The sequence below is a fragment of the Lingula anatina genome, chromosome 7 (genome assembly GCF_051362555.1).
Source record: "Lingula anatina isolate TDL-2025a chromosome 7, LinAna3.0, whole genome shotgun sequence".
Taxonomy (NCBI): domain Eukaryota; kingdom Metazoa; phylum Brachiopoda; class Lingulata; order Lingulida; family Lingulidae; genus Lingula; species Lingula anatina.
The window spans coordinates 14083892-14105067 of NC_141773.1; the positions used below are offsets into that span (position 1 = coordinate 14083892).

Genomic DNA, 21176 nt, shown 5'->3' on the forward strand with positions numbered 1-21176 from the left:
AAATTGACCTTATATCAACAAGAAGGAAGCCGGGGAGGGGCAGAAATCATTGTATCGGCATAAGAAGTCCAGTGTGCTTTGATTTGCTATCTTATTAACAGCAACCTTTGGTGATACGTTTGTTGTGTCGGCTGTCAATAAGTTTACCCCAAAAAGCTAAGGCCGAGTTTTGGACAAATGTTTAGTTTTTGTATTCATACGGCGGGCATTGCTTATCACCAACTCGATTTATCCTAAGTATCACCAACTCAGTTCACCCTCAGTAATATTTTTTTTTCGTTTTTACCTGCCAAGCAGGTAGGCCTATATCAGGCGTAGATTTCTTCTTTCTGACTTTTTGCAAATGAACATCTTCGGCCCGGGTTCTTTTACGGCCCGTTCCTTCTGCTTTTACGTTTTAACCGACGACACAGTTCAACGGTTCTTTAAGTTGCAGATTTTATTTTCTTCTAATTTTTTTCCAGCCGGGGCCAATCCCGGTCTAGGTTCTATTAGGTGTGGACGTCAAGCTTGTTAGCTGGCAAACCACATATGTCAGTGTAACTATTAGTGTGAGTCGAGACAAACAAAACGACATCAAAGCTTCAAGAGACGCCTGGGAGAAAAATCATAAAACGGAACTGTTATTAGAAAATAATAAAAATAAAAATAAAAGCCAGCCTCTGATATAATTATTTTAATTTTTTGGGTTAAAAATACGTAAACGTGTTTGCCCCATGACTGTTAACCCCTTTCAAGATTTTCTTCATTGCATAATGTGTATTGGCGTGTTTGCCCTGCAAATGTTACTACTTCAAGAGTCCAATAGAGGCGTATCCAATTTTTCAATTTGAACAAAGCCCTCCCCTCCCCCCTCCCGAAGCAAATGATTTTTTCTTTTTTTCTTTTTCTGCGTCACTAATTTGAAAAGCTGTATTGACCTAAATGAGATTCGAATTTATTATATACGTTGTCAGCCAGTGCTTCATGTACGACTTTACGCAACTGGGGCGGAGAAATCGAGGGATTACAACGTGTTGGCCCACCTCTTCGAATTTAAGGTCCAATTCCCCTCAAGCTTAATCGCCTCAGGGATCATTCTCATTGAAACTATCGGTCTACGTAGATCGATCCAACTCCGCGGGGACTCTCGCTGAATGCAATCAGTTTAAGAGATTAACACGCCTTCAGCTGGCGCTGAGAAAAATACAGAAAAGCTGGTGATTACACGAGCACTTTGAAAACAAAAGGAGGCGTGTTCATCTGTTAAGCTGGTTGCATTCAGCGAGAGTCCCCGCGGAGTTGAATCAACCTGCGTAAACCTATAGTTTTAATGGGAATGTTCCCTTAAAAATACACCTGGACAAATATCAAGTAACGAAAAACTAATTATAACGCAGACTTAAAAGCATTCCGTACCTATGTTATTGACACCTGTACAAATCTTCCCGGTATGCAAAATGATTAAATATGACCCGAAAAACAAGATGAACCCACAACGGTCAAAATGTTATGTTAAACTTTGAAAACAAAACAACATAGCTGAAATTTGCAAGCAGTTTTAATTATTTCTTAAGATGCCAGAAATTGCGGTAATACTTGACCTTTGATGTGTGCTTTTTCAAAGAATTTAACACGTGTTTTTCGCTATATAACTATTCTTATACAGTAAATCGCTCAAAGAGCTTAGGAACCTGAAAAACAAGTGACGTGCTGTGACAGTCGTAGTTTGGCATGGAGTAAAGCGATAGAAAAACCTCTATGTAAAATATTATGTGTCCACAATCACTAAAGCATTTCCCCCACTTAAAATTAATTAACGTTTTCGATTTTGTTTTTAGGTGAACATATTGTGAAATTAGACATTTTCGCCTGCAAGTACACATTTTGTTTGCAAGCGTGAGCGCCCGCACTTGCGTGTGAAAGAGAAAGAATACAAGTAATATGTGTAAGATTGAGCACTGTCTTTTTTATTGCAGCTCATAGCATTGTGAATATGAACTTCTCTTTACATTAAAAAACAATATATAAAATGTTATAATAGTTCTGCATACAAAAAATCACTAGTTACGTAGAACACAGCTGGTTTCACATTGTGTTTAATGAACGACTGTGTAAAATATCTTATTCTATGATCATTTGATAGTAAAATGAATAGGCAAATATTATTAACTTGTCGATCATGAGTGGACAGTATCCGTTTCCTTTCTTATCTTGAACCAGAATGATTTGAACAGAGATCTACACAGGTGACCGTAAACATTCACTGTTCGCGCTTTCTTAACTTCGATTATATCTCAAAGGTACTGTTTTGAAAGCACTTTTTCTGCCAAAAGGTCACCCAGTGGTTGTCGCGAGATGTCAAAAAACTTCTTAAGAAAACAAACTCTGCAGAAAACGTAAAAGGGTGACGCCTCAGCGAAACACGGTCATTTGCTTATAAACTATACCAGGCAAACTTTGTTGTCATTTTCTGTCATGGCATACTCCCTCCATTCCATCTGAACAACTTTGGGAAAATATCAAGTGATGCTTTTAAGTATTTACTTTAATTTATTAAAAATAAATAACGAAAAATTCAGTTTGTTTAATAAGTGGTTTCTTTTGTGATAAGCAATTTTTTTGTCAAGTTAGTTTATGAGGGTGTTAGTTTACTGTATATGGCCTTGAGCGTATTGCAAAAGTCTCCTAAGAAACACTACAAGTCAAGAGGTGTTTTGTCTTCGTCGTGAAATCCCCGACTTCCGCCTGTCTTAATTTGAAATAAGATAAAGCAGAAATCCGAAGAAGAGAGGTCAAGTGAAAATTTAAGACCAAAGCACACGATCAGTTGCGTACTGAGCCAGTGGACTCGAGAGGCTGACACAAAAACATGTAAATTTGGTGAATGCTTAAATTAACTGAAAATTTCACTTTACGATGGCGCGAGACAGAAACTGAGCGTCATACACAAATCTCAAGGCAGCAAACATATGGAATACGGTGCTCAAAACCCAAAACGGTGCTCAGAATCCGACAGCACAGCTGATTTTACGCCGTGTGCGTCGGACTGAACGTCACCCAAAACGTAGTGCAGGCGTTTGCTCTCTGGTCCGTGTACGAAAACTATTGCTTTACACTATGGTATGAAATATAAGGAAATGAAAACTTAACTCATGCAGTGGAACAATTTTACAGATAAATAATGACATGGCGTATGTACAATTGATTTTCATAATTTATGCAGTCTTCTATACAATATCTGATAAACTTTAAAGAAGACTCGATTCCTTCATATGGCAAAATATTTCAAAACACTATAAAAATCATGATGATAATATCGTTGTCGAAAAGTCATTAATATATGTTAATGTGGAGTCAGAAAAGACGCATTTTATGTGCTGTCGAATAAACAGTGTTTCTTTGAGTATTTCTCGTGCTAATTCTTGCAATCTCAACAGCTGCCAGAATAAAGGAAAGTGTCGTCTGCTAAGAATGCTGAGAAGTCGAGTCCTCCGAGATTTCCAAAGTAACAAGTTTCAATCTGGCAATGCAATGTTGCTGGAAATACTGTTTTCAAAGTCCTTCAGTCTGACCTTGCATCTTCAGTCTGACCTTGACACAACCTTCGACCGGCACGTGGCCTCACATTTCACTACACTTTGCAATGGTTCGACAAAGGAAGTTAATCTCCCCTACTGATATAAATATGTTTACATTTTTATCTGTCCATTTTTGTAGAAAAATAAAAAACGATTTTTTTCTTGAAAGTGCATAATATGTCGAAATGAATTCTGCCAGTTTATTCCAAACTTACATCGTCGTCTGCTTCATAATCAACATCATCCGCGTCATCATTATGTCTTCTGCTTCGCAGTTTCGATCGATTATGTTCTCTTACATATCTTTTGCACTTGCAACTTTTGACAATTTTTATTTGATAAACTCTTATTTCTCCATTCTCACACATGAGTCTAACTCTTCGTCGCCTTTTTTCATCCTCGACGCACCGATATTCCAGTGTCTTTATTCGAGACCATACTTTGACAAATTCTGCATACCACGGAAGTTGTTGAACGGGGAGGCAATGTCCCGTGCAGATGACTTCCGTGACAGGACGAATGGACGTGCAAAAACCGTCGGAGATGTATTTCTTCGACCGCAACTCTTTGCAACCGTACTGTAGATCCCCTGAAAATGAAGCAATAGAAAAGCTTTGAGACATTTAGTTCGAATTTTGCTTACAGTGATGGCAGCCCTACGCTCCATGAAAATAAAACCCTCCATTGTGTTTTCAGGTTATCTGACATATAAAATGAACCGCAGTTTAAATATTTGCCGATCTTATATTTGCTATAAAACAATCTAACGTTTCAATGTTGCTACTCTTTATTAGGCCTACTGAAAGTAATTTGTAAATGAAATAACCTATATTAATGTACTGTAATATGATCGATATGAAATAAAAGTGGCCACAGCAACTTGCCAGTAAGGTCAAAAGGCCCTAAAGGGACATATATTTCTTTATACAAACACTGGAAAGTTCAAGAATAATCGTTGCGATCTTCATATATTCAAACCAATTTGTATTAAACGTCTTGATAAGTAAGCAAAGCTTGACTAAGTTATGCCAATCCTTAAATTTCCAAACGCACAGGAAGGCATGTTATAAATAATTTCCGCCCCTCCCCTCCCTTCCATGCTATCCCCCTGCAAACCCAAACACATGGGCCACGATCAGCCGGATGTTGTATGGAGGAACATTCCCTAGAAACCTTTCCTGTTTAGCACTAGGAGTGTCCAAATGCCCAGACTCCCCACAAGAAAATCTAAAAATGTCGGAGGAAGTCCTAATCATAGAAAACCACCACATACCAGATGAACGGAGGCACCGGTGCAAGTAAAACAGAAGAACGATGCGTGTGGTATTTGGGCGGCGATTCTGGCTTCTGAATCTACTTAATATAATTCTAAACGCGCTTCTGACGTTTGTATCTAATGGAAGACGCAAGGAAAACGCTGTCCAAGTGTGCAAGAATCCCTATCTATGGCTAGTTGAACGGTGGTGTGTGTAATCTAATTCACCCATATGCAACCCAAAAATCAGAAAAAATAGTAACCACTTTTCTTCAACCTTGGTTCTTGAATCGATGTATTTGTTGAATTATCATCTATTTCTCACACACACACACACACACACACTAATAAGTGAAACTTCAAAGGAAACTTGAATGTGAATCGCTTAAAATTGTACTAAATTCTTGTTGAAAATGTAGAAGAAAATGCCCCAAAAAATAAAAAAAAAATAAATAAATAAAAACCCACGATAAACCTTTTCACAAAAATCGATAGACTAATATGCGTTCTATAGGTAGATAATGGAATTAACTGACGGCGTTCTTCTTGGGTTTAATTTTTTAGTGGAACAACTCTGAGGATGCACTCTGCCCAATAACTTTTACTGGATCTCTGTCCTCCCCTACAACTTCACGGCCAACAGTTTTCATTAGTAATTTGATAATTTCCGTTATTTGTAGCGAGTAAGACCTTTAGTGTATTTCCTTCATTTTTTATCCTATTTTAGACGTTTTCTTTTACAAAGTGGTTAAAAATAACTGATATCCCTCCCCCTTTTTTCTCTGACGTACTAGGCCAACTCTACCCTACCTTTGGGCAAATCTTTGGCATGCTAATATCGGTTGACCATTACTGCGTCATCCTACGTCGTTTTGGGGTCAATGCCTTCGTCTGGTTTGCTAATTAAAGCAAATTGGGTAAAAGTGACCACGGAGGATTACAAACGGTCTTTCTTTTTCAGACACAACTACTCAACAACCTGGCTTATAAGTACCAATGACGTCAAGGGCCAGATTAAAGAGGATATCGATAGTACGGAACAGATGTAGTTTTCTATTTTGCAGGAAGTTGGTGTATTTTCTGGTAGAATGTAATTATACAAAGGGGATTATGTTCGGGGTATTAAAATATTTGCTTTTATGTTGCGCAATGAGAGAGGTAAATTTCTATATATTCTAGTAATTAATGTCTTATAAAAATCCATTTGTGTTTAATCATCGTTTGACAGTATAGACGCCAATCATCAATCGATGCACTTAAATTATATTGATACATAAATGTATATAATCTCATGTTGTTAGTATCAAATAGAAGGCGTAAGAGAAGACAAAGTAAGGCAACAAATATAAAATGAATACAAAAAAAAAAAAAATAATAATAATAATAAACACGGAGCGCTTCTCAATCTCAAACAATTTGGCCATTCATTTTTTCCAAAACACAGTTTCGTGTCGATGCTGTAGGTCTGAAGGTCAAATTGAACTAATAATTATCATTACACAATGACCCTTTGGGCCGGAATTGTTATTCTTGACACGAAGTTGCCAGAAACATATGTTTTTAAATGCGGTAGGTCATATCTGTTAATTGAGAAGAGAACTGTGCTGTCAGTTTATTATGCAGTGTGTTGAGACGCGTTTTAAAGTCTGCAGCGTGTGCGGCAATCTGTTTTTCTCACTGTGTGTGTGTGTGTGTGTGTGTGTGTGTGTGTGTTTGTGTGTGTGAGAGAGAGAGAGAGAGAAAGGAATGAGAGGAGTATAGATACTTCCTGTCCTGACTTCTCTATTAATAGGCAGGGCATTTAATGATAACAAGAAAATCGATATTAAATAGAAACGCTCCGAGGAGCACTTAATGTCTTAACCTTTCAATCACGCCTCTCTTGCTTACGTTAAACCAGTCTATTCATGCGCGCTGCCCTCCCTTCGCATTCCGTATAGCGTTAACGTGTATAAACATTGGGTTATTTTTGTAAGGCAGTCGGACCAGTGAGTAGTGGTGGAATTTATGAATGAATGAAACCCTTCCTGCCTGCCACGATATGCACCTCACCCAAAATGTATTGTAGAGTAAATGAACTCGGGAGCAAATGACAGCATTATGATGTTCAAATTACATACATTGGTCTCTAAACAAACAACGTCGTCAAGAAAGACTCATGTTTTCACTCAGTCCTCCAAAACATTCTCTGCATTTTCCCAAATAAAAATATAAATGGAAAGGCACCGGATGTTCTCAACGTTTGTCATCACGCGACATCTACGATGGCCCTGCGTGTTTGAATTTCCGAATACCAGACTATTTTTACTTCCCCAGTGGTTGATAATATTGCATCATTCTGTCCTTACGATGTGAACGTATGATGAATGAACGCGTCGCATATACTCATATAGTGTACTGTTGCAAAAACAGATGCAACCTTTTCCCCATACGCGGCCCTTTTTTAACATGCAGTAATTTTGGACGTGAAACTTGAAGCAGTTGTAATAATAAATAAAATTAGCACGCCGCTTAAGATCTTCAATATTGCAAATATCCCAATCGAATTTTTGTAAATAACAACAAGGGAAAATACACACTCGTACTTAGAACGTAGTACGCGCTGGAGTGAAAACAGCAAAGGGGTAAAAAATACACTGCAACGATGCGAACTCCCCCTTGCTTCCAGATAATTAAAAATGCACGCATGTTCGACAATTTGGAATGCGAGATATTACGCCACCTCAACAGGGAGGAACACACTTTGTGTAATAATTCATTTGTACCCTTTCAAGGTTTTGTAAAATTTAATTTCTCATAAGTATATACATATTTATTATAAATACCTCCCGCGTGACCCCCTATGCCAATGTTTGACATTGCAGCAGATGACTTTTGAGCGGTTCTACAGTCCACCGTTGAATAAGCTATTATACAGAATGTTTAGTAATGACGTAACGATGCCTCGGACTATTTTCATAGTTGCGAAGACAAGAGTCATATTCCAGAAGAAAATGTACGTTTTTCGCCCTCCGGGCAGACGACAATTTCGAACGTATTGGAGCTATTATCGCTACTTAACGTTTGACCAACGCAACATTCTTGGCGTGGATCGTGTTTCACTGAGCCACTATTTATATCTTAAACCTGCACGCTTCTATTTAGTGTTCTTCGTAGATCCTTCCGTATTTTTACTTGCTATAATGTAAGCAAAGATATACTAAATTCATACTGTAAAGTCAACTTTTGTCCATCTCTATCTTTATATAATAATATTACCGAAATTGCTTTTGAAGCATATAATAGAAACATGCAAGACACCTGCAAGTGGCTTATTCATTATAAATGAAAAATAATGGGTATTTGAAAACTCCAAGTTTATAAAAATCGATGCACTTGTCGACTTGTTATGACGTTTTTATCGCTTTCAAAATAAAAGGATGTGTTAAGCTAAATGTTAAAAGTTAGTTTAAAGTTAAAGCTTAGTTAGAAATAATGTCAAAATTGTTTTTGTTGAGCTGAAATGAAGTCCCGTTTTTACAATAATAATAACTTCCCCCAAAAGAAAGTGCTACCAAAAAAGATAAAAGATAATTCATTAAGGCAAATGCAAAGGGTTTGACAGTTCCATGGATTATCTACAATTTTTTTCTGCCAATTCGGTTCTTTCAAAATAAAATGTCAAAAATGTTTACGCAGAGATAAATTATGTAGACATCAGATATCAAATCAAAGTTCAAGGTTGCCCCAACTCGTCTTACGTCAATTTCAAAACGGTCTGGAAATATGTGAACGCCACAAAGCCCCAAACAATTTTTTTCTTGACATTTGTCTTTTAAACCATCCCCTCCGTAACAGTGTACAGCATCTCCCTTTTACGCCGACCAGACGCTACAAATTCCTCAAATCGCCCCCGCCTTCCCTCTCAACGTATCAATTGTCGGATTTGAACAATCAGCGCCACACCTGACCATCTCTCTTCGAGCGCCGGCGGATGACACCAAGTGAGTGACATTTAAGCAATGACAGCGCACGTTCTCTCTTGGTACGGCACCTTCACCTCGAGCCTGCTCCGGCGTGGCACAAGTCCTGCCAAGCTTTTCCGCGTACAATTAACCACCCCCTTAGCCTTCGATTTAATCTCCGTCTCTAAAAATCGTTGAATTTCAATACGGCAAATTGAGGAGACGACGTCAAAAGACGTCGCCTGAACTCACCTAGACTTCGTGTGCCATTTGGATTGCTTGTTTGGATTGCTTTTTGGCAACTTCATCGGATTTCAGCGCGCGAGTCCTGCGACTGGTACCGGGCTTAATCGTTGTTATCCTCATTCGCTAACCACTTAACAATGTTCGACATTTTTTTTCGTACACAGTCAGTATCTATTTTTCAGTTGGGTTTAATATCAGTATAAGTAACTTCAGTGGTCGAGGACTCGCAAGCGTCGTAGACAAGCAACCTGTTTCCTACTTTTCTCGCACATAAAGAACTAGAGTAATGGCAACATTTTCATGCTAACTGATAACAAAACGTCAAAAACGATTGTATTTTGCGTTAAGATGTTATTGTAGCCCATGCTCCATACACAAATGACTGCTGTTTGGAAGAAACTTTCTCATATCTCTCGATCTAAACACCCACTGACCCTGACATAGTTATGGTTTGAGTTATACTGTTCTCTTATTTGAACTTCGCAAATTGTTGATAACAACTTCCTAGACAAGAATCAGACTGCAAGTCGAAAACAATAAATAGTCCAACTTTTCAACTTCAGACACACACAGACACACACACACACACAAAAACACACACGCACACACACACACACACACGCACACACAGAGAGAGAGAGAGAGAGAGAGGCGGAGGAGGAGAGGAAGAAAAAGGTGGCGACCGCATCTGCCTGTTCTTACACATAGCTTCTGCCACAATACACAACAAAACGGATCAACACCTATTAAACCGTGCACCAATAACACGGTCTACAAAACACGTAGTAGGGGTTTGGAACATTAAGTACCGTTTAGACAGGCTCTCTAGTAGCATTAACGTCAAGGTAATGGCTTCATCGGGGAGTTTTATGGGCGCGACCATCTGCTTGTCTTTAGCTCAATGACATTAAGCTGAGTTTCCAATAAAAATAACTTGCCCTAGTTGACACGGAGGTACACGACATGGAAAGAGACAGTTTGTGCCACTGGCGTGGTGTGTATGTGTGTGATTGTGTGTATGCGTGTGTGTGTTTGTGTGAGTATTAGTGTGTGTGTTCTCATTTTACCGTGCGTGTCTACGAATATGTGTGTGCTTGTCTGCATGCGCTAGTTTGATTCCTCTTAGTGAGAGTGCTGCAGAATTCATTTTCTATATCGTTGATCTTTGCGTAACCTCTCACGTGCTGCTGTTTCCCGTGAGTCGGGTTTTGCCGAAATTTCCCATCTCTGATGTGGCAGAGAGGGGTTGAAGGCTAGGTCGCTGGTGTGTCAAAATAATGCTTGGGACGAAGGGAAGTATAGAGAATTTCTTGAAGACTGTAATCAATCTCTCTCTCTCTCTCTATTGCATAGTGTGCACTGAAAAGCCACAACACGCACGCACGCAGTAACAGTCAAACGCATGGACACACGAATTTTAACACACACACACACACACACACACACACACACAGCATCGTTTGGCCACAGCCTTTGTGACTTGTACGTTGTGATCAAATTAAACGGCTTTTTTTCCGGCCCCGAGGCAAACGAAACACACTCCCTTCTATAGCAATAAGAAGGCGGGTTAATTTCGTGACACCATTTAGCTGCCCCATTCATCCCAGTATTTCATTACCTTCGCCTGGTATAAAACGGTTAGGGACCCGCGTCCTTTTTGTCCCCATATCCGCCCCGCTCATCCGGAGGGGAGGGGATGTCACTTCTTAGGACAATGTAGGGTCGGGGAAGGTGTGGTGGGTCTTGTTCGTAGGGGGGAGGGTGCAATATACTGACACTTTTGTTGTACATTTTCTCGGGTATCACGTTTGCACTCAAAGTGTCGGAAAAGGCCAATAGTTAACTTGGTTCGTTGAGAACACAAGTTGACTCTCTGGTACACGACCCGTACTCTGGCAGCGATGAATAATGTGATAATATAATATATATTGATGAGGTTAAGAAACGTGGAAACAGATAAGGACATGACTGTGATAAGCAATAAACTATTAGTACTGCTCCTTTTTTGAACAACGTATTTTAAAAAGCATATCATAAGCGTTGGATGTTTAAAATGGTGGATATCAATACAATTAAAACCTATGCCACAATTCACTCATTCGCCATTAAACATTGTCTACACCAAGTTATAGAGTGCTTTTCCGCCGTGCTAAACAGCTTCGTAATGTGAAAAGTTGAAACTGAAACTTAAAAATACAAAAAAAGAAAAATGTTGTTTGGCATACTCTTATCCACTCTTAATGTGCAAAAGTCCACTAAATGAAAGAAGCTATCGAACTGCAACTTTGGTCATTTTCAACCATTTTGTAACACAGGCCCGAAACTAATCTTTTAAGCGTAATGCTAGTTTCTTAACTCTTTTTTTTTTTTTTTTTACCCAAGATGGAAGTTGACCAAAAAATTGTATTCAAAACCAAGCCAAACTCTCGACCTAGGTTCTTTCGAAAGCGTCCTCTTGTCGCAGAGGGGGTGGCCTCCTCGTGGATAAAAACCTAATTTGCGGTCTGTCACTTAAAGAAACCGGGCAGCAAAGGTGCTGACACACGCTAAGAGATTCTGGTACGCTGTTTCTTCATTTTCAAACCTACTCATGTGCACGCTTATCAGACAAGTAGGCATATGTGGAAATTAAAAAGAAGAAACTGGCTATGAAATACAGACAGGGGACAAGTTCCGTCCCCCTGGGTACCCTGCACTGTTCTAACGCTACGCAAGTTTGCGCGTACAGCCCATGGAAGGGACATACGTTTGTAAAGGAAACGAAGATTTTGACAACAAAATACCGCAAATAGGCCCATTAGGGGCTTCTATTCAACATTTCAGTGGCTGAATGTTTACTCGCCGTATAGAATTCACCTTCGACTGGATAAGAGCCATTGAATCGCCCTAACTTAACATATTAGAGAACCGATCCAAGCTCAGCCCTACACTTCATATCACACGAGCAGCCCTCACGCTGATATTTGTATTAATTTTCAAAGGCTATCAAGTTAGATCACATTTATCTCAAGTGTGTCTAAATTAACCGATTAAATTTACTTTGTGTTACTCGGCGTTGGATGCCAGGCGTATGACAATTACCCCCATCTGTGGAGTTTGTTAAGACATATTGTAATGGCATATTTTATCAAGAAATAAAAATACTTCTCATAGAATTCTGTAATTTCCAGGTTTGGTGGAAGCAAGGGGGCGTTACAGGTGTTCAAAAAGCCTTGACTGCGACTGCAATTTATATCATTTGAAGAAAGATGGTGGTGCTTGCTGTTAAAACAGATTGAGGTCATTTATTTTCTTTTAAGTCAACGTGACTTAGAAACGTGTGTTTAGGTTGTCTTTTGTGGTGACAGAGCCGTTGGTTTTACAATTTATTGCACGGAATTGGTTTAGATTAGTCGCCGTGTATTATACACGTACACTTTGTTTTGCTTGGTTTCACCCCTTTCTCCAATGAATAAGGAAATACATTATACACACGCAAACATATACTTATTTTTAAAGAAATGTCACTGTGTTAATCAACACAGGAATGCTGCACCAGGCTTCCCACGCTTAACTTTCTTAAACAGATCTCGAACACAATTTGGCAACAAAATACCTACATTTTGGGATATGGGAGTTGGACAATGCACTCGAAATTATGTCAAGCCACCCTGAGCTTCAGAGATTGCTGAAAACTTGCCATGGCTCTGCTGGGGACAGAAAGGAGTTTCTGATAAACTTTTCAAACTAGGGGTGTCATTGGTAGACCTAAGACTATGCAAAAGGGATCTAGCTCTTCGTCGACAACATCAGTTTCTTTCAAAGATGTGCCTAAAAAATCTCCCAAATCATTGGAAGTAGCCACTGGGTCTATAATGTTTACCATATTCATCAAGTCCTTTCCTTGAAATACCAAAAAACTAAGAGACATTACTGTGTTGAGAATAAAACTGCAGCATCTCGTGTCGCCTTCACAAGTTACACAAAAATTGTCACCAAAACCATAAATAAACTCGGTATATTTACAAACCTTGGCCAGCTGCTGTATTTGTTTGTGTGTGTGGATGTGTGTACATGCCGAAGAATGGTTCCAGTCCACATATTTTCATGCCCAACATCGATTAAATATCACCGTGACTCACACTTCTCACGAAACCTAAATGTCAATGCACCAAATGTAAACTTTGCACTGTTTCATGCAGTTAGTTTTCTATCACACGTCAAACTCATTTTAATTGTCCCATTCGCCGTAGCTTATTACGTTCTTTCGTAGGCATCTCCTCACACGCCAATATGTTATATGGAGACATATCCCCACAGTTCTCAACCTGAGGTAAGAATACCGCCCCTCCCCCTTCCCCCATCTCTTCCCATTCAATACTAAAGCCGGACCCCGTTCCTCTAGCCAAGATCCTGTATAGCAACGGAGTTATTTCCCTACGCGCTGAATCCGCGATTAATGTATCAATCAAAATAATGTCTTCGCCAAATACAGATTAAACGCAAAGGCAGATGGCGTGTGTAAAGGGCGAGAGATGTGAGAGGGAGTGTGAGCCAGTGTGGATGTGTGGGCGGGCCATGAAACCCACGCGGAAATCACCTGTTCTTGATGAACCGAGCCACAGAGAGGGGACCTTTTTCGTATGGTATCCCTAAACCAGAGTTTTATTTCTTGACAAATCCAATAAGGATAATTAGCAAATTCAAGCTGAGGTAAAAACCTACTTGCCAGATATTCGCACTTATACATGAACTACGACTTTAAGCGTCAGGGGCCAACAGTCAATATAACCTATACATAGATATTTGTTCTAAGTTTCTGTTGACTTGGGAGCATAGTAAGTAAGAAGCCTACCTGGTTTAGGGTGCTCCACACTTTCAGAGATCTGTGCTATAGGATTAACGTGGACTAGGGGAGGGGGGAGGGTGGTTCTCCTGCGCCCCGACCTCGTTGTCGAGGTGCTCGTATCTCCACTGTGACTGTCTCCATCCTGAGACGGGGAAACGTCCATGTCATCATTGTCATTATCTGCGTTCACGACAGTTTTACTCTGCCGTAACCTTTGCCTATGCTGTCTTTTTCTCCCTCCGTGTCCCGGCCACGTTAATAGTCCCAGCATTAGTAGAACATACACACTGTATTTGGATATATCCATTGCGGTGGGTTGATTGTAGTATTAGCAGGTGGTAAAGTGGGAGTGATCACACCATTGGACCCTCTCGCCGTGACTGTGGCTTCTCCTCCACGGAGTCCGTGTTTATATACACGCTCGCTCGCCCTATGTCACCGAGCGCCGCGGCAGTAGGGGGCTTGCTTCCTGATTCATCCACGAACTGAGTTAGAGATAAGTGTCCTTTCCTATGCGTTACGCTGGTGTCCTTCAAACGTCATGAGCCAAGTCACCGATACCAGCGCTCTGTCAATACGCCCCAAAATGTACACAGCAGCGCGGGAAAACTGGTCTAAGCTAAAAAGAAAACAAATTTCAGGTTAGGAACTGTTTGGTTATTGTCAGGGCAAGCCAAACTGTACTGTCTGCTCGTCGTTCTGTTTCCACATGCGCGTGGCTCTGACAAAATCTCGGAGAGCCGTGTACAAGAGTGGCTTCTTGACCAATCAGAGCTCACGGATAGGCTGGGAGAGCGTTTCATCACAGACCTCAAGGCGATTTGTAAGGTGGGTTAACTCTGTAGCTTTAAGAGGCAGTGACTGTGTTGAGCAGCGAGCTAACTTACTACGCCGCGCAATTGACATACGTCAATCACACGCTTAAGCACTCATAGGTGTCAGTCGAACTGCGGATCGTCCGCTTTCGTTGTTGTAATTGACACGGGAGCCTTGTTTTCTGTTGAAGGAATAAGATTGATTGCTTAGTAAGCTTAAACAGCTTTAATCGTCCTCACACATATACTATAGACCACTGTTTGTAAATTGAGTAGAACACGTCGAAAAAACGGACTAAAAGAAAAGCGCCCCTGTGTTCGGAGGATTTTCGCCCGGGGGAAGGGGCGCATAAAAGTGACGTTTCGTAAACATTGGGGTTACGGCCCCAGCCCCGTGTACTTGAGCGAAGGGGGCAGCTCAAAGCGGGGAGGGGGCAGTGTCAGGGTCGCAGCAGTGTTTTAAAATTCGGCGTTTAAAATGGGTACTTTTTTATAAGTAATACTGAAGGTGTAGGTCTTTTGTACATAGCGATAGATAGCATCTTAAAATCAGTTTTCATATTTCTTCGTTGTATGTTGTACCGAATGTGTGTACGTTTCAGAGTCAAGGAACCGCTTAAAAACATTCAAAAGGTTAGATTTACTATCAGTGGTATTTATCTGTATATCACTTGTGCTCAGTGCTTACACAGACAACATTTCACCAATTCGACGGGGGCTTTTGAAGAAGGTATCATTTTAGACCTTATTCCCAACATTTTTCCATAAAATATCACTGATCAAATAATTTTTTTTAAAAAGAAACTGAAAAAAAAAAATGCCTGGGTATTTTGACGCGGGCGTAGGCATTGTGCCTGCGTACACTATGGACCAGTGGCAGCACAGTTGGGCCGTAATGAGATAATGTCCTCTCAGTACCGTGTTGAGCAAACACAGCAGCGGGGGACGGGACGTGATACCTGCCACACTCTCTAGTCTTAATGACGTGACGGTAGGTGGGGAGCGGCGTGGTTCACGGTGTCCGGAAAGCCCGTTGAGGTGATGCGTCTACTTTTTTTTATTGATTTCTCTAAAAAAAATTCTCTTACATTATCATCAGTGACGAGACTGTGGACTCAACCGAGACAAAATGATGGCCTTTGATTTTAAGTACTTTTTAACCTTCTCTCTCTCTCTCTCTCTCTCTCTCATATAATCCAGTGGGAAGAAAGCTAAGGTTTGAATACTAGTACTTAATATCCCCTTGTCATCCAGATACAGGGAAAGCGTACTGTATGAATCTAGATTTGTTATAATTGTTCTAATTGTTGTTGAGCGTGTTATATAGTTTGTTGCGTGTGGCGTGTCGGGGGTAGGATGTGTCCGTACAACGCGCTGTGAACGCTTCTTACTCAATTACTCCACAATGCGGTGCCACTTCGCCACGAACAAACTGCGTTTCTCAATAGTTAACAGCTCACATGCGAGATGGTATATAATGATCATGCTTTATGATGGTTTCTTTTTTTTTTTCGTTAAATTGATGCGGTTGTTCCATACCCAAAGTGGAGAGGAATTCAATTCCCTATAAAGACAAAGTATGGATGGAAATACATTTGAACGTTAAGAATTCATATTGTAAAATGGTCATTGAAAAAGTTACATGAAGTAAGGTCGATAAAATACCATTTACTGTCAAAGGATATTTGATATGTATAATTTGTCTCTTGAAATAGAAAGATTAAAAAATACCAAGCAGTTTTCAAAATGTGTCACAGAAAATAGCGCACATGCCAAATCTCCCTTCTGACTGTCGCTTACAATTAAGTACTACATATGAATCACATCTGTGAGCTAAAAATGTGATGGAAAGTTAATCAATTGTGCGGCGTACGGGTGGTCAAAATTTCAAAAATTCATCGTGCACGCGGTAGCCGAAATCGGTTCTAATTGCGATAAGCTACAATCATGGGTTTTCATTTAAATATTCCTCCCTCCACCTCTCTCTCTCTCTCTCTCTCTCTTTCTCTTTCTCTCTCTCTCTCTGATAAACTCATGAGAGGCCCAAGGCAAACAAAAAGGAGACTCCGTGACAAGCAGCTACTGTCACAATATTGACATTTTCGTAACAAACGTCTAATGACCGAGATGGCGAGTTTGTTTGGGTTCTGGCTTCCACTCACATTCTTGCTATAAGGAGGAGTGAAAAGCTGCGTAAAGTGTTGAGAATGTAAAGATCCCGAGTGCCATAATATTATGCTAGCAGTGTGGTTTACAGTATTATTCTGTGGTACTTGCAGCTTTAATTATAGGAGATATATATACAGTCAGAGTGTGCCCCTGGGTTTTATTTTGTAGTACATGAACGGTTCATGGTTTTGTCCAATCATGGAGGTGATTAAAATGGAATGCGTCATACGACCTTTTCTGGACACTATGTCATTGGAGAGAGAGAGAGAGAGAGAGAGAGAGCGAGCGAGCGAGAGAGAGAGAGAACATTTAGCCTGTCATAAGGTTCAAGTTCAACAAGAGCTTTGCATTGTGATTACACTTAAGTATGGTAGTTCATTTAGCAAATGGCTTTCACAGAAAACCCGTTTAACGTAATTTTTTATATTAAGTTATAAAATGAAATTGTTAAATTTTTCACTATCTGATTTTAGTACACAATGAGCCCAACATCAGGGAAGATTTAATGACGTCCTGTATAATTCATTAAATATAACGCAAAATAAGCACTTAATATTTCAAAATGTGTAAAATATAAAATCCGTGAACACAAAACAAGCAAAAGAAGAAATACAATGTAGAACTTAACTCTTTTGCCCATATGAAAAGAGCTCTTCATTCCTTAAAATGAAAACGTTATGCCAGAACTCGGAATAAGGAAATATAATAGCCTTATCAATGCAAATGAAGTTTTAATCATAACCCCAAATGAATGAAGTGATTGTTTGTCACCGAGCTAGGGTTTCAATATGGCAGATGCCAAGGCATGACGACGTGGTGACACAAAAACGTGTGAAAAATGACCGGTTTCGACGAACCTAAAATAGCAGATTTAAGGAAGGAATTACCAGTGCTGAAGCGCAGGAAAAATTAAAATCAGGAAAAACTCACGACACTCTAAATTGCAGTCTTCTTTGACAACCAATTTTTTGCAGATTGCATCTGTACAACATTGAAAATATATGTTTTTAGAGCTGAAGCGCAAAGGAAAAGGTGACAGCACTGCGAATCGAGGTATTATAGAAATGTCGACTTATTCAAAGTCCGATTGCGTTATTTTCAGTTCTTCCGTTTCCAATATTTAGTCCTACGCCATGGAACAGAGCTATTTTTAAAGGTGCTTCCATGCTGTTCAATTATTTCACTGATTTTTTGCATCCCACTTATGGTTCAATATCTTGGTTTATAGAGTTGTACATGTATATGTACGGAATGTTCATTAAGGTAAAATTATGAATACAATGACGAGTCTCAGAGCAATTTGTCTACCATACAAAAATAGTCCAGGTCAACATGGTCATAACAAACGTTCTGTATTGCCTGTATAAGGCGCTGTAATATCAAGAATAAAAGAAAAAAGAAATTCGCGAATAATAACCTATAGAACATGAATTACTGAATACCAAAAGAAAAATGAAGGTTCAAGGTTCAATGTTAGACGAAATCATGGTAGGAAGGTGCAAAAGGGGAAACAGATTTACTGTTAGGAGTCATGAGTAATTCATTGTAAAATGTCACTACGTGTAGTACATCAGCTATAGCTATTTGGAAGTTAATAATGCAGTTTGTTGGAATGTGTTTTATACACTGTTATTCAGGGGTACGAGGATGATCTGAAATTGAATCCGGAACCTTAAAAAGCAAAACAAAAACAATCAATAAGAAGTTGTTATCATATTTAGGCGAATAGATCGTACAGTATAAGGATTATACAGGAAGCAAATTCTTTTAGAATCGTCCTGAAAACCGGTCGCTTTCCGTCTTTGTGGCAACTTGCAATTCTGTATCCTCCAATGCTATGGACGTTATCAACATTTTTTCTTTGCCATGTTTTTCCACTCCAGCTTAAATTACAGTACAATTTTTGTTTACAATTTCATTTTAATGTTTTTATTATATAAGATTTGACACAGATCCGTTAACTGCATCAGTTAAAGGTATATAGATTAATTTAATAGTATTTTCTGTACGGTTTACTATATACACTGTATACATACCTATACTGTTCCATGGGGTTATATACCTCCGCCAAGGAGGTTATGTTTTCACCCCTTTTTGTCTGTTTGTTTGTCTGTCATCAACATAACTCAAAAAGTTATGGACCGATTTTTATGAAATTTTCAGGAACTGTCAGAAGTGGGCCAAGGAAGAGATGATTAGTTTTTGGTGGTGATCCGGATCAATAATCAATCAATGGTCAATAATAATAAAAAAGTGCTGCCTTGGCGGAGGTCTCCGCTCTCGGAGTGCTTTTCTAGTTGTTCTTGTTTTTGCGTAACGAATTAATAGACTGACGTATGTGTTCGTTTGTTTTCTCATGATGATAGTGTAAACATCACGCATCTTTTAGCGTTGACGTAATATTTGGATACTCATCAGTAGCATTTTTATACGTTACGTATCACGAGTTATTGAGATTTTTATTCCACATTCTAACTGAAATTTACCAGTATTATTATAGTAATTTTCGTGTTATTTTTTATCTTTTTGTCGATACCTGATAAAGTACTCCGACTTGAGCTCTGAGTTTTTATCTCCTTGATGGAAAATTTCCTTCTGATCCCATTTTTTTCTGTTACTATTGTTATTATAACCTATGGTGTGATTAAGCATTGGCGTCAATGCAGTGAGTTTCATATCTTCTGAAAGCAACGATGTCGTATACGACCGTTTTTAGTACGAGTATGTATACGTGTTGTTATGAATGCTTGTTACCGATTTCAGTCAAAGTGCGCAGTTGAAGTAAACAAGATTAGAAGAAATGACAAGAAAATCTTAATGCTGACTTGTACCGTTCTTGGGTCAGAGTAATAACAACAATGATAGTATAATAATGGTTACAATGAAATGAAAATTAACTTAAATTCTTAATATTATGCACATCTAAAGAACATAATGTTAACGCACCGATTAAACTTTTAAGTCTTTAACCTTTAAGCCTTGAACTTTAAATTATTTAAAAATATTGGAAAAATAAAACAATTCCTGTCAAGTCAAATCGGTCGGAAATGTTAACAAAATACTTTAAAAAACCTATCAGCAGATGATAGTTTATACAAAGAAGATAATGACGCACTGATCTGTTGGCTACAAAAGAAACGGTTTTTCATTTTAATGCCACAATTGTTTTTTTTCTTATAAAAACTTTTCCCAATGTACGTTATGCAATACCATGTATTCTGTATTATGTTGTTGGTGCTACATCTACTTAAAAAGTAGCGTCTAGACAAGTTCTGTTTGATGCTATGGACTCTGGAAGAGATAGCCTACCCCTAGTGGAAAACAGATTACAGAAAACACTTCTCCGTGAAAGCAAAACTACATGTAATGATAGAAAAATGATCGAATGAAAATATAGAGACACACATAACCGAGTCAAAAAGATACTAAAACAGACGTTTAATCTTACCTTCTCTGACTTTGAAACATCTTCTGTAAAATCATTATAGCGTCACATAAACTGTATTGGGGTATATCACAACCCTTTTAGTCCACTTAAGTAAATTTTGTATGACTAGGAAGGCTTTAGTCACCAAACCATTTCTTCGTCCGCGTAGTCATGGCAACGGGGCAAGGCTGACCCATCTCTGTTCCCACGGATTAAACTAAAATGGGGTGGCATCTGCCCAAAAATGTTCTCGGGGGACATGTCTTGATTTTGACAGACACTGCCCTTGAGACGCCCCGGGTGTCTTTACCAGGGTCTTCAACTGATGATCTACTCATAAACCTGCTATTTTTAAAAGGGTGCGTATGAGTGTGTCTAATTGTCGCACACCGATTTACTCATAAACTTGCTAGTTTTGGAATTTTGTGTTTGCGTGTGTGTGTGTGTGTGTGTGTGTGTGTGTGTAGTTGAAGTACAGGGGTGGGGTGGAAGGTGGGAATGGGGAGGGGGTGATAAAGTTATATTGACAGAATGAAGAACCTTCCGATGACGGCTAATGCTTGGCTAATTTGTTTTATGCAAGTTTCAATACCTTCATGCAAACAACGCTCCGGATTAGACATGATAGATAAAAATGTCCCAATAATAAACTCCGAAATATAAACACAGAATTGAGGCATTATTATGAAGTTTTCTAATTTCGACGAAATGATACCAAAGGTCAGAATACGGAACACATCTGATAAGAGAAAAAAATGACCCTCTCTTGTCTACTAACTTGTAAAACACCTGGTAAAGTTAATATAAAGTTGTTTCGTAGTATCAACCCTCAGGGGCGAAAACAGAGGTTTTTTCTGACAGTCTCCCAAATCATCTTTGTTGATCCATCCTCAATCTTTGACCGTCTTCTGACAGAAAAAAATCAGATACCC

General features: G+C 39.2%; 2 protein-coding genes across 2 annotated transcripts in view; one reads left to right on the forward strand and one right to left on the reverse strand.

Annotated features, from left to right (window-relative positions):
• Positions 1 to 1928: 1928 nt before the first annotated feature.
• On the reverse strand, positions 1929 to 14140 carry LOC106170282 (sclerostin). The gene is made up of 2 exons (XM_013550089.2): positions 13840 to 14140; positions 1929 to 4149 (listed from the first exon to the last, which is right to left on the reverse strand). The coding sequence occupies exons 1-2, from the start codon at positions 14138 to 14140 to the stop codon at positions 3761 to 3763; spliced, it is 690 nt and encodes a 229-aa protein (XP_013405543.1). The 3' UTR covers positions 1929 to 3760.
• A 383-nt stretch (positions 14141 to 14523) lies between these two features.
• LOC106170281 (uncharacterized) overlaps positions 14524 to 21176 on the forward strand; it is a 48944-nt gene continuing 42291 nt past the window's right edge. The window contains exon 1 of the mRNA XM_087017065.1: positions 14524 to 14661. The gene's annotated coding sequence lies outside the window, so the exon portion shown is untranslated. The remainder of the gene's footprint in view (positions 14662 to 21176) is intronic.